The sequence below is a fragment of the Salvelinus namaycush genome, chromosome 24, assembly GCF_016432855.1.
Source record: "Salvelinus namaycush isolate Seneca chromosome 24, SaNama_1.0, whole genome shotgun sequence".
NCBI lineage: Eukaryota > Metazoa > Chordata > Actinopteri > Salmoniformes > Salmonidae > Salvelinus > Salvelinus namaycush.
In genome coordinates, this window is record NC_052330.1 from 22,944,731 (window position 1) to 22,957,754 (window position 13,024).

The following is a 13,024-nucleotide window of genomic DNA, read 5'->3' on the forward strand; positions in this document are numbered from 1 at the left end:
TAATCTGTTCACCTACTCTGGGTCTCACAAAGGCACGGCGGTAGGAAACAAAATCTCAAATTTGGACTCATCCCGACCAAAGGACAGATTTCCACCGGTCTAATGTCCATTGCTCGTGTTTCTTGACCCAAGCAAGTCTCTTATTATTATTGGTGTCCTTTAGTAGTGGTTTCTTTGCAGCAATTCGACCATGAAGGCCTAAGTCACGCTCTCCTCTGAACAGTTGATGTTGAGATGTGTCTGTTACTTGAACTCTGTGAAGCATTTATTTAGGCTGCAATTTCTGAGATTGCTAACTCTAATGAACTCTCTTTGCTTACCATAATATGTACTTGGTCTTTTACCAAATATCTTCTGTATACCACACATACCATGTCACAAAACGAACTGATTGGCTCAAACACATTAAGAAGGAAAGAAATTCCACAAATTAACTTTTAACAAGGCACACCGGTTAATTGAAATGCATTCCAGGTGACTACCTCATGAAGCTGGTTGAGAGAATGCCAAGACTGTGCAAAGCTGTTATCAAGGCAAAGTGTGGCTACTTTAACGAATCTCAAATATAACATATTTTTGTTGTTTAACACTTTTTTGGTTACTACATGATTGAATATGTTATTTCATAGTTGTAATGTCTTCACTATTATTCTACAATGTAGAAAATAGTAAAATAAAGAAAAACCCTTGAATGAGTAGGTGTGTCCAAACTTTTGACTGGTACTGTATCATTTAAAGAAGAATAGTAATAGAAAAACATTGGTACATAATTATCTGTTAGGGCTATGGACCATTTGTCATCAATCACGAGCTATTACCAATGTGCTACTGAAACATTGAGAAATACAATCACAATTAATTGATGTCTTTGCGATAAGGAGGCAGGGTAAAATGATACAAAAAAAGCTGCCAACATTTAAATACAAGACTCCCAATTTGAGTCAAGTTTCAAAATATGTATCCAATCAACAATAGCAAACATTTACACTTTTCACCTATTCAAACTGTGGTAACAAGCAAATACATATCTTATTCAGTTCTTAAAGATGATAAATTCAGGAAGCTCACATTTTAAAATGGCTGACCTGAGGCCTATTACTAGTATTTACACAAGATGACATCTAGCAAATGAGCAAATGATATCACATTCGTTCTATTTGTAACAACTCTGAGGCACACAAACCATTAAAGATGCTTTGCAGGACAAAATGTCAAGATGTGGCACTAAGGTATGTCTGAGAGTCTGTCTTCGTATAGAGAACTAATTTGTTTTTGTCCTTGAGACCACATAATCAATTGTCTAAATAAGGCCATGAATGACCAAACATTGGAGAGAGATACTGTATGTTGGTGTATCTATTACAAAACCCAAAGAATAACAGATAAAAAATAACTTAACCTTATGATAAGTAGTGCCAACCTAGTCTTACTTGGGAGTAACTTCCCACACCATTTTTTTTATTTCAAGGCATTCATTTTATGAAGAGAAGTATATGTTATAAGCGCTTGGTTCAGCACAGTAAACACACTTTTATTTATATTTAAATGAACATCGACTAAAAGGACAACGATTGAAACTATCAGTAAAAAACATCCCTTTAGCAAAAAAAGAAGCTATGCAGGTTCGATGTTCTCAAATGAATCTTCATTTCTGCCTTGAAGAAAATAAGCAACGCTCCATAGAAATTCCTTTGGAACTACCTTCTAATTATTTGAGTGCAAATACAATAAAATGTTTTAAATAAAATTCTGCTTTTGGATAAAGTCTTGACAATTCTCTTACAAAAAATGTTATGACAAAAAGATTTCAGCCCATCTTCCATTTGAGGGACTTTCATTAGTCTTTGTTGTATAAAAAAAATGCTTTGATGAACAGTATCCTCACTAGAGTCCTAAAGGAGTCTTTATGTAAATCACTGTCTTTAGTCCATGAATTCACGAGGGGAAAAAATTATTCTGTGCTGCTTGCTTTCCATTCTCCTTAGACGTGCTCCAGTGGAAACCTACTGTATAAGTGGCTACACACTGGGCAAAGACGTCATTCAACGTCTATTCCACATTGGTTCCACGTAATTTAAACAACGTTGATTCAACCAGTGTGTGCCCAGTGGGTATTGTAAAACGTATCAATAAACATATTTGTTTGAGCCTAAATTAACACCAAATATTTTCATCAAAAACGTGTGGTTTTGTTGGGTTTAATTCAGGTATCCACTCAGCACTCTTACTAACTATACCATGCAAGCCTTCTTCAATATAGGCCTATTTTACTCATCACGATGACTGCTATAAGTGTCAAGTGGTGGGCACTTTCAGCTTCCAGTAAAAAAGTCCCTTAGGGCTTATCTCAGAGATACTCAGAGCACAACAAGACTTCTTCTAAGAAGCAGGAAGGCGGTTTGACAGGAAGAAGGCGAGCCAGGCTGGGTACAACAGAAAAGAGAGAATGCAACGTCCACCACCCTATTCCCCATACACTATACATAGGATCAAAGTAGTGCACTATATAGAGTCAAGGTAGTGCACTATATAGGGAATAGAGCGATTTCATATCATACAGAAGCCTCCCATCCATCCTGGCCTGATTTGGGGGGTAAGGCAGGCAGGCTACAGTGTTTACCAGGAGTATGCCTGGCCTGGTTTAGGGTAAAGCAGGCAGGCTAGTGTGTAGAGGGAGTTTGCCTGGCCTTGTTTAGGGTAGCTGAACCAGGCAGCAGTGCAGGGAGACAAGGTCAGAGTAACTGTCTGTTTGCGTGATCATTGTGGGCACATTACTGCCGGTCCAGCTTCCTCAGTCAGCCCAAGTCCCAGCCTCCCCCACCTCAACTCAGTCTCTCCCCAATCTAACAGATGAAACCCTGCTTTTACTTAGCCCAGGTCTAATCTGTATCTGCCTTTAAGATGCTCTGCTGCCCACTGCCCTTCCCTTTCTCTTCGGCCTCTTTCTCTTCTTCCTGGAGGCTGGTTTGCAGCTTGCTCCAGATGCTGGTGTCTCCGGTCTGCAGGGCCTGCAGGAAGAGGTTGGTGTGCTCCTTGAGCCGGTCCAGGTCTCCCTGGGTCCTGCGGTTCTGACGGAGCAGGTCCTTGGTTCTTAGGGTGATGTCCAGCAGGCCAGACTTGGACAGGATGTTGTACGTGTTGCAGAAGCGCTTACGCTTGATGTCGTGGTCATCTCCATCGCCGTTGTCGGTTGTGGCGGCGTGTTTTGGGAGGGAGAGAGGCTGGGACTTGAGTTTCTCAGGGTGCTCAATGTTGAGGGTGTGAGAAGGGGTTACGGTCAAGGACGGGGCGGGGGTGTACTCTGATCTACTGACAGCGGGGGAGGGTCTAGCAGGGCTGCTACAGGCACTGGAGTCTGTGAAGGAGAGGGCGAGCCTGCGCTGGGGAGAGGGGGACAGAGAGCTAGTTGGAGGAGGGAAACTGAGGGTGCTGGAACCAGAAGAACCAGAGCTAGAACTACCAGACTGCTGCTTCTGCTGTTTGTCTCTGTGGTTGTGATGGCGCTCCCGGTGGCTGGAGGACAAACCACCTCTCTCTGACCCCGAGGAGGAAGAACAAGAGCTTCCTCTCCCAGAGGAACTCGAGCTGTCCCCAGGGTGAGGGGCAATCTTGGGGTAGGACCTGAGGATGGGAAGAAACTTTTTTGGGCGCCGGTGTTTAGAGGAGGCCTCCTTGGGGTTGGAGGTGGTGCAGTGGGAGACCACAGGTTGTAGGAAGACCACCTGAGGCTGCTGGATGATCATGGGGGGCATGTTGGAGTAGGACCCCCCCACCACAGCTAGCTGTGAGGACTGTGCCCCCAACACTGATCCAGGGCGCTGAACTTCTCTCTTGGACACCGAGTGCGATGAGCCCTCAGAATCTGTCGGGTCTATGGTGCTGGCATCTGTAGGGGGAAGGAGGAGAAGATTGATTCGGTGTTTTCGGGACCAGAAAATAAAGAGAACTTCAATGATATGGTTGGGGAAGACAGTTGGGAATTAATAAATGGAAGTGTAGTAGAAAGAAGATGATAAGGGTGGGAGTGAAGACATCAGAGTGAAAGGACAAACCTGAGAAGCCAGAGTCTCTCTCTGAGTCTGTTCTGGAGCTTACAGACTTCATGGTTCGTAGTTTACCCATGTTCCTAGTGTGCCCCTCTGCTTTCCTTTTGGTACTACTCATCTTGTCTCTGTTTCTTTTCAATGGTCTTGTCACTGTAGTTAGTAGATGGATAAGAAACCTGGGATGCACCAAAATAAATGTCAGCATTATGATATGGTTACTACATGCCTATTACTACTTCTTCGTTCTGTTCTAGGTGGTGCACTACTTTTGGACATCTAGCCGGTAGTAGCCAACTTGCTAGCAAACATTAACCAGTCTTGCAGCCAATCATAGCATTTCGTTCCCCCCCATATAGGACACTGAAAACGTCAGACCTGGGCTGGGTAGAATACTCTTTCTGCTCTTATTCTGCTAGAATCTAGCTGTTTCTGTGTCCTTGCTGCTAGGATCATATTTCATATATTGTTATTGTCCTTGCTGCTAGGATCATATTTCAGTAGCTAGCTGCAGTTTTAGCATAACAGCTAGCTAGCTAGTTAACGTTACTCCAATTTCTAGCTATTGAAATTAGCTAGCTAACTAACGTTACTTGGTTATTACGGAATACTATTCCACCTAGTAAGTCTGAAAATAACGTAGCAAGCTACAGTTTTCTAAAACGTATTAGCTAGCAACGATTACATTACAGAACAATGCATAGACATGATTGAAACAGTACAAATGTACTTCGTGCCCTTGCCCTACCTTGTGATCGAACGTTCCCAGTCTCCGCGGCCACAGTCTGTCTGTCTGGTGTGACAGTGTAGTGTCCGCAAGTAGAAATATAAACGGTGCTGTACACGGGACTAGATTTATGGTACACCCCTGTCAGCTAGCGCACATGCAGGGAGGAATGCCACAAGAACCCGCTGTTACAATGTCTTGCTCGAGACCGTACAATTTTCAGAATGACCAACAATGTTCTCCCCGCGGTGAAAAGCAGGAGTGGACACAAGATAGTCTTCTAATACCAATGTTTTATACCTCACATATCCATATTTGGAAGTCTGTGGGCGTCTCGTCGTGTTCCAAGCGTGGAGAGTTGTGGATACGTCACATTCTTTTGTCTATGTAGTCCGCCCACTACTTAGATTTTGCGGCCTCTCATTGGTCGATGAGTTGGCACTAAACTAAGAAACGTGACCGTATGCCAAGAGTGTGGCACGTTGATCACATTGTGTCGAACAGTAAACCATGTGAGTTGTACAGTACAAGCATTTCAAATGTATGGGGAATCCGTGACGTGAGACCTAGTCTTATATTACATTACATAATAGTTCTCAGCCACTGTGTCCCAAACCTAACCTTTGGCTGTCAAGGCTCCTCTTGCAAAGTAAACACATAACTGTACAAATTATTCTGTAATCACATGCCACACCTGCAGTTATTTTACTCGATGAACACTATTTATAGGGTACACGTTTTCCCTGGTCATGCCATTATGTTATTATCATAACATCATAACATAATTAATAACAAAACATCATAACATAATTATAACATAATCATAACAAATAATGCAAACGCTATTAAATCCCTATACTGCCCTACCAAGCAAAAAGGCAGTAACTGCTCATTTGGTAATAAATGAGTTAATGTCATTTTTGCTACATTAAATACATGTTTAATCATGTGGACAAGTATCCTGCCTCTATTGTATTGTGTTTTGGAGAACATGGGTGTCATGTTAGCAGTAACTGCATAAAGTTACCATGAAACAATAATGTTTGTACCATGTTTTATGCTGCTACCATGTTGTGTTGCTACCATGTTGTTGTCATGTTGTGTTGCTGCCTTGCTATTTTGTTGTCTTTGGTCTCTCTTTATGTAGTGCTGTTTTGTCTCTCTTGTAGTGATGTGTGTTTTGTCCTATATTTTTTAAATGTATTTTTAATCCCAGCCCCTGTCCCCGCAAGATACCTTTTGGTAGGCTGTCATTGTAAATAATAATTTGTTCTTAACTGACTTGCCTAGTTAAATAAAGGTTAAATAAATAAATAAAAAACCAAGGTAAATAAAAGCCATTTTTCTCAGTTCCACGCTATGAGCAGTTACTGCCTTTTTGCTTGGTAGGGCAGTATAGTAGGCCTACATTATTTTAACTATAAAACAAACTGATGGGATGGAGGGGAAGTTCTCAGGACACACACACAAACACACACACAAACACACACAAAATCAAAACAACCCACATGAGGACAATCAGATCTTTTTTCCTCTCCAAGAGTCAGTCAGACAACACATCATGACCCCAGTACAATGAACACAGCACATTCCCAAGACAAGGACACTTTTGTGTTAACAACTCAAAATGTCATTCACACATGCCATGTCTGACACAGATAAATAATGAGATACACAAGTCCATTGTTGTAAACTCATTTACATTTTAATACATTTCATACAGAGGAATCCATATGGATTTGTTATTCTTTACTGTCTGATGAAAGTTACAACTTAGAACCCAAAGGAGTTATTTCATATTTCTACCCCTGTCAAGAGCATAATCCTACACATGAAGACACTTGCAGAGTGTAAATGTGTGTGTGTGTACAGCAGATGATATCCTCTTATAGGGACTCTCAGGTTCCGTTGTTAACACAGACATTATAAGTCTTTATATAACTTACAGGCAACTGCAAAAATAAAGGAAACACTTGAGTAAATGAGGGATACAAAGTATATTGAAAGACTGCCAGCAGCTCCATGGGCACATAGGCCATGTGAAAATAGCTTGGATTGTTTTGCCAGCTACAGTTGAAGTTGGAAGTTTACATACGCCTTAGCCAAATACATTTAAACTCCGTTTTTGACAATTCCTGACATTTAATCACAGTAAAAATTCTCTGTCTTAGGTCAGTTAGGATCACCACTTTATTTTAAGAATGTGAAATGTCAGAATAATAGTAGAGTGATATATTTCAGCTTTTATTTCTTTCATCACATTCCCAGTGGGTCAGAAGTTTACATACACTCAATTAGTATTTGGTAGCATTGCCTTTAAATTGTTTAACTTGGGTCAAACGTTTCAGGTAGCCTTCCACAAGCTTCCCACAATAAGTTGGGTGAATTTTGGCCCATTCCTCCTGACAGAGCTGGTGTAAATGAGTCAGGTTTGTCGGCCTCCCACAAAGAAATTTGTGGAGTGGTTGAAAAACGAGTTTGAATGACTCCAACCTAAGTGTATGTAAACTTCCGACTTCAACTGTATTTGCTATGAGGGGGGAACTCCCCCAATGAAATCATTGGATTTTATAGCATACATTTTAACAGCACAAAGTAAATGTACTGTCACGGGTCGCTCAAATGTGCGCTCAGTCAGAACTTCTGGGTCTGGTATCTCTCACAATAAGTCTCTTGTGCCAGACGGCTTACACGGAACCCAAACCGGCTGCGCGCATGCGCCATTGTGCATAAATGTATTTTGTCCCCCTACACCAAACGCGATCACGACACGCAGGTTAAAATATCAAAACAAACTCTGAACCAATGACATTAATTTGGGGACAGGTCAAAAAGCATTAAACATTTATGGCAATTTAGCTAGTTAGCTTGCACTTGCTAGCTAATTTGTCCTATTTAGCTAGCTTGTTGTTGCTAGCTAATTTGTCCTGGGATATAAACATTAGGTTGTTATTTTACCTGAAATGCACAAGGTCCTCTACTCCGACAATTAATTCACACATAAAAACGGTCAACCGAATCGTTTCTAGTCATCTCTCCTCCTTCCAGGCTTTTTCATCGTTTAACTTATATGGTGATCGCATCTAAACTTTCATTGTATTACCATGACAACCGGCAACAGTTCGTCTTTCAATCACCCACGTGGGTATAACCAATGAGGAGATGGCACGAGGGTACCAGCTTCTATAAACCAATGAGGAGATGGGAGAGGCAGGACTTGCAGCGCGATCTGCGTCAGAAATAGGAATGACTTCTATTTTACACGGAACCCAAACTGGCGGCGCGCGTGCGCAATCGTGCGCTATCGTGCATAAATGTATTTTGCCTCCCCACACCAAACGCGATCACGACACGCAGGTTAAAATATCAAAACAAACTCTGAACCAATGACATTAATTTGGGGACAGGTCGAGAAGCATTAAACATGTATGGCAATTTAGCTAGTTAGCTTGCACTTGCTAGCTAACGTTAATTTGTCCTATTTAGCTAGCTTGCTGTTGCTAGCTAATTTGTCCTGGGATATAAACATGGAGTTGTTATTTTACCTGAAATGCACAATGACCTCTACTCCGACAATTAATCCACACATAAAAAGGCCAACCGAATCGTTTCTAGTCATTTCTCCTCCTTCCAGGCTTTTTCATCTTTGAACTTATATGGGGATCGCATCTAAACTTTCATTGTATTACCACGACGACTGGCAACAAAGTTCGTCTTTCAATCACCCACGTGGGTATAACCAATGAGGAGATGGCACGTGGGTACCTGCTTCTATAAACCAATGAGGAGATGGGAGAGGCAGGACTTTCAGTGTGATCTGCGTCAGAAATAGGAATGACTTCTATTTTAGCCCTTGGCAATGCAGATGCTCGTTAGCGCGCGCAAGCAGTGTGGGTGCAATAATTGAATAACATAGATTTCAAAATTTATTTTGTGACGCTCGCGCACGCGACGTGTCCGGTCTGGTCAGCATGTTAGCCCTTGGCAACGCAGATGCTCGTTGACGCCCGCGAGCGGTGTGGTCAGCCTATTATTCCATCCCTTTACTTAGATTTGTGTGTATTAGGTAGTTGTTGTGGAATTGTTCGATTACTTGTTAGATATTGCTGCACTGTCGGAACTAGAAGCACAAGCATTTCGCTACACTCGCAATAACATCTGTTAACCATGTGTATGTGACCAATAACATTTGCTTTGATTTTGATTTGAAGTCATTTAGGGTCTCAACTTACTATTCAGAGTAAGAATAGTAGAATACACCAGGTGCAACTTCAACATCCCTGTATAAACTATTAAACCTGTAAATGTAAACTACATTTCCCAGAAAACCTAAAGAACTCCATGCAGGTGGTGACACCTCAGTTCCTGTTCAATGCGTAGTTATACTGGAATGTGCTTTTTTAAAAACGTTTATTTAACGAGGCAAGTCAGTTAAGAACAAATTCTTATTTTCAATGGCGGCCTAGGACAGTGGGTTAACTGCCTTGTTCAGGGGCAGAACGACAGATTTTTACCTTGTCAGTTGGGGATTCAATCTTGCAACCTTTTGGTTACTAGTCCAACGCTCAACCACTAGGCTAGCTTGCATGATGAACCTGAATAGTTGGTTTATCCCTGATTTCTCTTGGAGCTCTTCAGTATGAGCTATAGGAGAGGATTAACTCTATCTCCCTAATGGTGAACTTACTGTGACGACAAAAAGTGAGTTACAGTATGAGAGAAAATAGCTCTAAATGTGACTCTCAGTGGTAATGGGAGTCATATTTTGGAGCCAGAGAATAAATTGGAGATACAGAAATATGACGTGTTTATGCAGAACTTCACCCTTTACAGAGAGCCCAGTATTTGGAACAAATTACATACAATAAAGAACCTTACAATAATGTGATGTGCTAGTTTTGCTGTATTAAAAGTCATGGAATGATTGATAGCATATCATTCTTTCTGAGTAGCAGTTTTCAAGGAGTAGGCTTAAACGATGATTTATGAAGTAGTAAAGCAGAATCATGACATCATCCCAAGATGACAAAATTGCTTGTCCATTTACACAACACATGTTCCCTGTTGTCTCTTGATAGTGACATATATAAAAACAGTCATACTTTACCTGGGCAGGTTTTAAACGGAACAGAAGAGAGGCCAACATCTGCGAGACGCCGAGACTGTGCATTTTGAAGGAAAAAGTTGTCCTTTTTTTGTAGTCAAATTGTTTAAAAGAAATATAGCCTGGCTAAATTTCACAAAACTGAGCGGCAGTGACAGTCGTGAGTCACGGTGAAGAGATGTGACCATTATCACGCGTTGTAGAAATGAGGACCGATTGAGCGCTCCTCCGATGACCATCGCCGACCGTGAAGATCTGTCAGAGGAGAACTGACTTTTTGTTGGATCGGCTACCTACTATATTGCGGCGCTTGGACATAATCCAAAAGTGATAAGTGAAGTGAAATTCAATCCGGTTACTTTGACTAAAGTGTTTATCAAAGCATTCAAATGTCCCATAATGTCATTCGCGCTCTCTCGCTCTCTCTCTCTCTTCCCAGTTATGTGCAGGCAGCTAAATGGTTGTCAGTCCACCTTGATGTTAACCAAAACGAATTGAGATTTTGTATTAACATTTTAACATATGTGTTTTAGACCTACTTTTAAATGAGTATTTTGTCTCCTGTTTAGTTTTTTATTATTACTACCATGCACTCTGAATCAATTTATGTGCAGTTTAATACAACTAATGTGGTTCTAAAAGTGATAGAGGATGATATTTGATGAGGGAAGGAACATGACAGTTCATTATTGTGACCTGTGCAGGAGGAGATACAGTATGTCTCCATATACCAGTCCCCCCTCACACTAAAGCCAGATTGATGACCTTCAGCATCTAAAGATTATCATCATTATTTATCTTAACAGATAATGAATTCATTATGATAATGAACTGGATTTGGTGCTTTTCCAAGTGCTCAAAGCACTTCATAAGGGAGGAAAGCACCCCTTACATCCACTACCAATACAGTTTTCTCCCACTGGGGAAAAACTGTCTGAATCAATGTTTTTCTGTCATTTCAACCCAAAAAATCTATGTGATGACGTTGAATCAACATGGAAACTGATTGGATTTGAATAAAGTCATCAACGTAAAGGCTTTTTTTTACCCAACTTTTAACCTAAATCCAATGACATGGTGACTTTTAACCTAAATCCAATGACATGGTGACTTTTAACCTAAATCCAATGACATGGTGACTTTTCTGTGGTTGAATTCACATTAGTTGACAACTCAACCAAATTTAATTCAAAACTAGATGTTAAACTGCACCCAGTGGGCTCAGAACAAATGTTTTTACCACCCAAGTTAGAGTGAGCTGGTGCTTCTGACCCTGCGGCAGCAGATAGTCTTTAAAGTGGATGAAGATGAGTAGAACCCTGCAATAGACACAAGCACTATCTGCCTGGACAACACTCTGCGGGCCAGTGTACATAAAACATCGACTTGGGGTGTGCAACTCATAGGCCATGCTACTCACACCTTAGGAGAGATTACCTTCCATCTACATTCATGATAATGGCACAGCCCTGTTATTAGTTGATAAAACAACTCTTACACTGATGATGGTGAATACAGTTACTAGTAGTGATTCTGTGGAATCATAATTTATGTTATTAAAAACAGAGTGATTGACAACGAGTTAATTAGGGAGGTTTGTTTTGAATGTGAGTGTCTGGAGGAGAGACAAGCAGCGTATAAGATTCCCTCCCTCTTTCTCCCTATCCTCCAGCCTTCCCTCTATCCATACCTCCCTCTCTCTATCCCTCCCTCCGTCCTTTTCTCTATACCTCCCTCCCTCCCTCCTTATCTTTATCCCTCTCTCCTTCCCTCTCTCCTTATCTCTATCCTTCCCTCTCTCCGTATCTCTATCCTTCCCTCCTTATCTTTACCCTTCCCTCCCTCATATCTCGCTTGCTCGCTCTCTCTCTCTCCATTATTCTCTCCCTTCCTCCCCCTCGCATCTCACTCTTCTCACATAACACTTACTCTCGGGAGTTGAATCACTTACTCTGGGGGTTAGTACCGTTTGGTTAGTATGCAGTATTGGTAAACTAGATACAGGATTGGTAGACTAGACACTGTTGTCCTTCAGTTCTATACCCATCTCCATATCCGAGAGAGTTTCCAAAGAAGTACTTTCTCCCAACATGGAGAGGCTCAGGAAGAGAACAGTAGTGTGACTGTTGTGTGGTCTGGCTCAGTGATGTCATGCTGAGACCCCAACAGAGATAGCTCCGGGGAAGCCTAAAGAGAGTGAGGGAGACAGGGACAGTGGGTGTTTTTTGTGTGTGCTTGTACAGGCAGAGATTAAGTCAAACTGGGGATTGGACTCTGAGCTATATCAGATTTCCCAGTCTCTGGGCCCAGCTGCATTTTGGGTAATGACACCACACCAGTTCCCAGACAGACACACAGTAACAACCGCCTAAAAAGTTTATGATTTGTGACCTCTGAGGCACACTTTGGTTTCCCTATGGCGCCTCCTTGTGGGCGATACATGTTGTACTCAAAACCTACCTGCCCGGCCAGCCAGAATTACCTACCAATGTCCATATTGGATCCATAATCCACTAGACTGGGACCAGGCCAGATCATAGAGGTTCATTCAGGGTTTTAAGGATACAGGCATATGGTGATCTCAGCTGTATGATTACAAGTCATTGTGGGATTGGGGAATGTGTGTGTTGATATGTGTAAATTGATATGGACCCAGGAGGATAGAAGACCTTGAATCAAATACAGCCACATTTCATGTATTCCAGTTCTGACTGCCATCTTTTATTCATGCCAGAAATGGATGATAATTCATGTTTTAAACATAGTGTACACACATTAAATGATTTGCAGGTACTGGTTTAAAAAAATTAAATGAAATAGCACACTTCTCAAAGCTCACGTTACAACCCAAAATGACAAAGACCTTTGTCAGTGTTGCACAATAAAACAACTTGAGCATTCATTAGTGTGCGGGCATCTTTTCTTTATTTCATGTGTCAGACTCATGGCACTCCATACCAGAGCAGCCAGTGACTGTCGGAAAAGAGACTACTTCAGCCCAGGTAGTTCAGAGATCTGCGTGTGCTGCTCAGCCTGTTATTTCTTATAAGCATGATACAACTGGTGATTACTTTGGCCTGGTGTTCATTACTTTGAAAGTGACAGTGCTGGGAAATACCCATAAACCATCTTCAAAACAATCCTCCTGAC

The 13,024-nt window shown here is 41.6% G+C and overlaps 1 protein-coding gene across 1 annotated transcript; it reads right to left on the reverse strand.

Moving 5' to 3' along the window:
- Positions 1-1,510: 1,510 nt before the first annotated feature.
- Positions 1,511-5,047, reverse strand: LOC120019094 (CLOCK-interacting pacemaker-like). Its single transcript, XM_038962348.1, has 3 exons — positions 4,792-5,047; positions 4,053-4,222; positions 1,511-3,886 (listed from the first exon to the last, which is right to left on the reverse strand). Exons 2-3 carry the CDS (start codon positions 4,162-4,164, stop codon positions 2,880-2,882), a joined length of 1,119 nt encoding a protein of 372 aa, XP_038818276.1. The 5' UTR covers positions 4,165-4,222; positions 4,792-5,047; the 3' UTR covers positions 1,511-2,879.
- Positions 5,048-13,024: the final 7,977 nt, after the last annotated feature.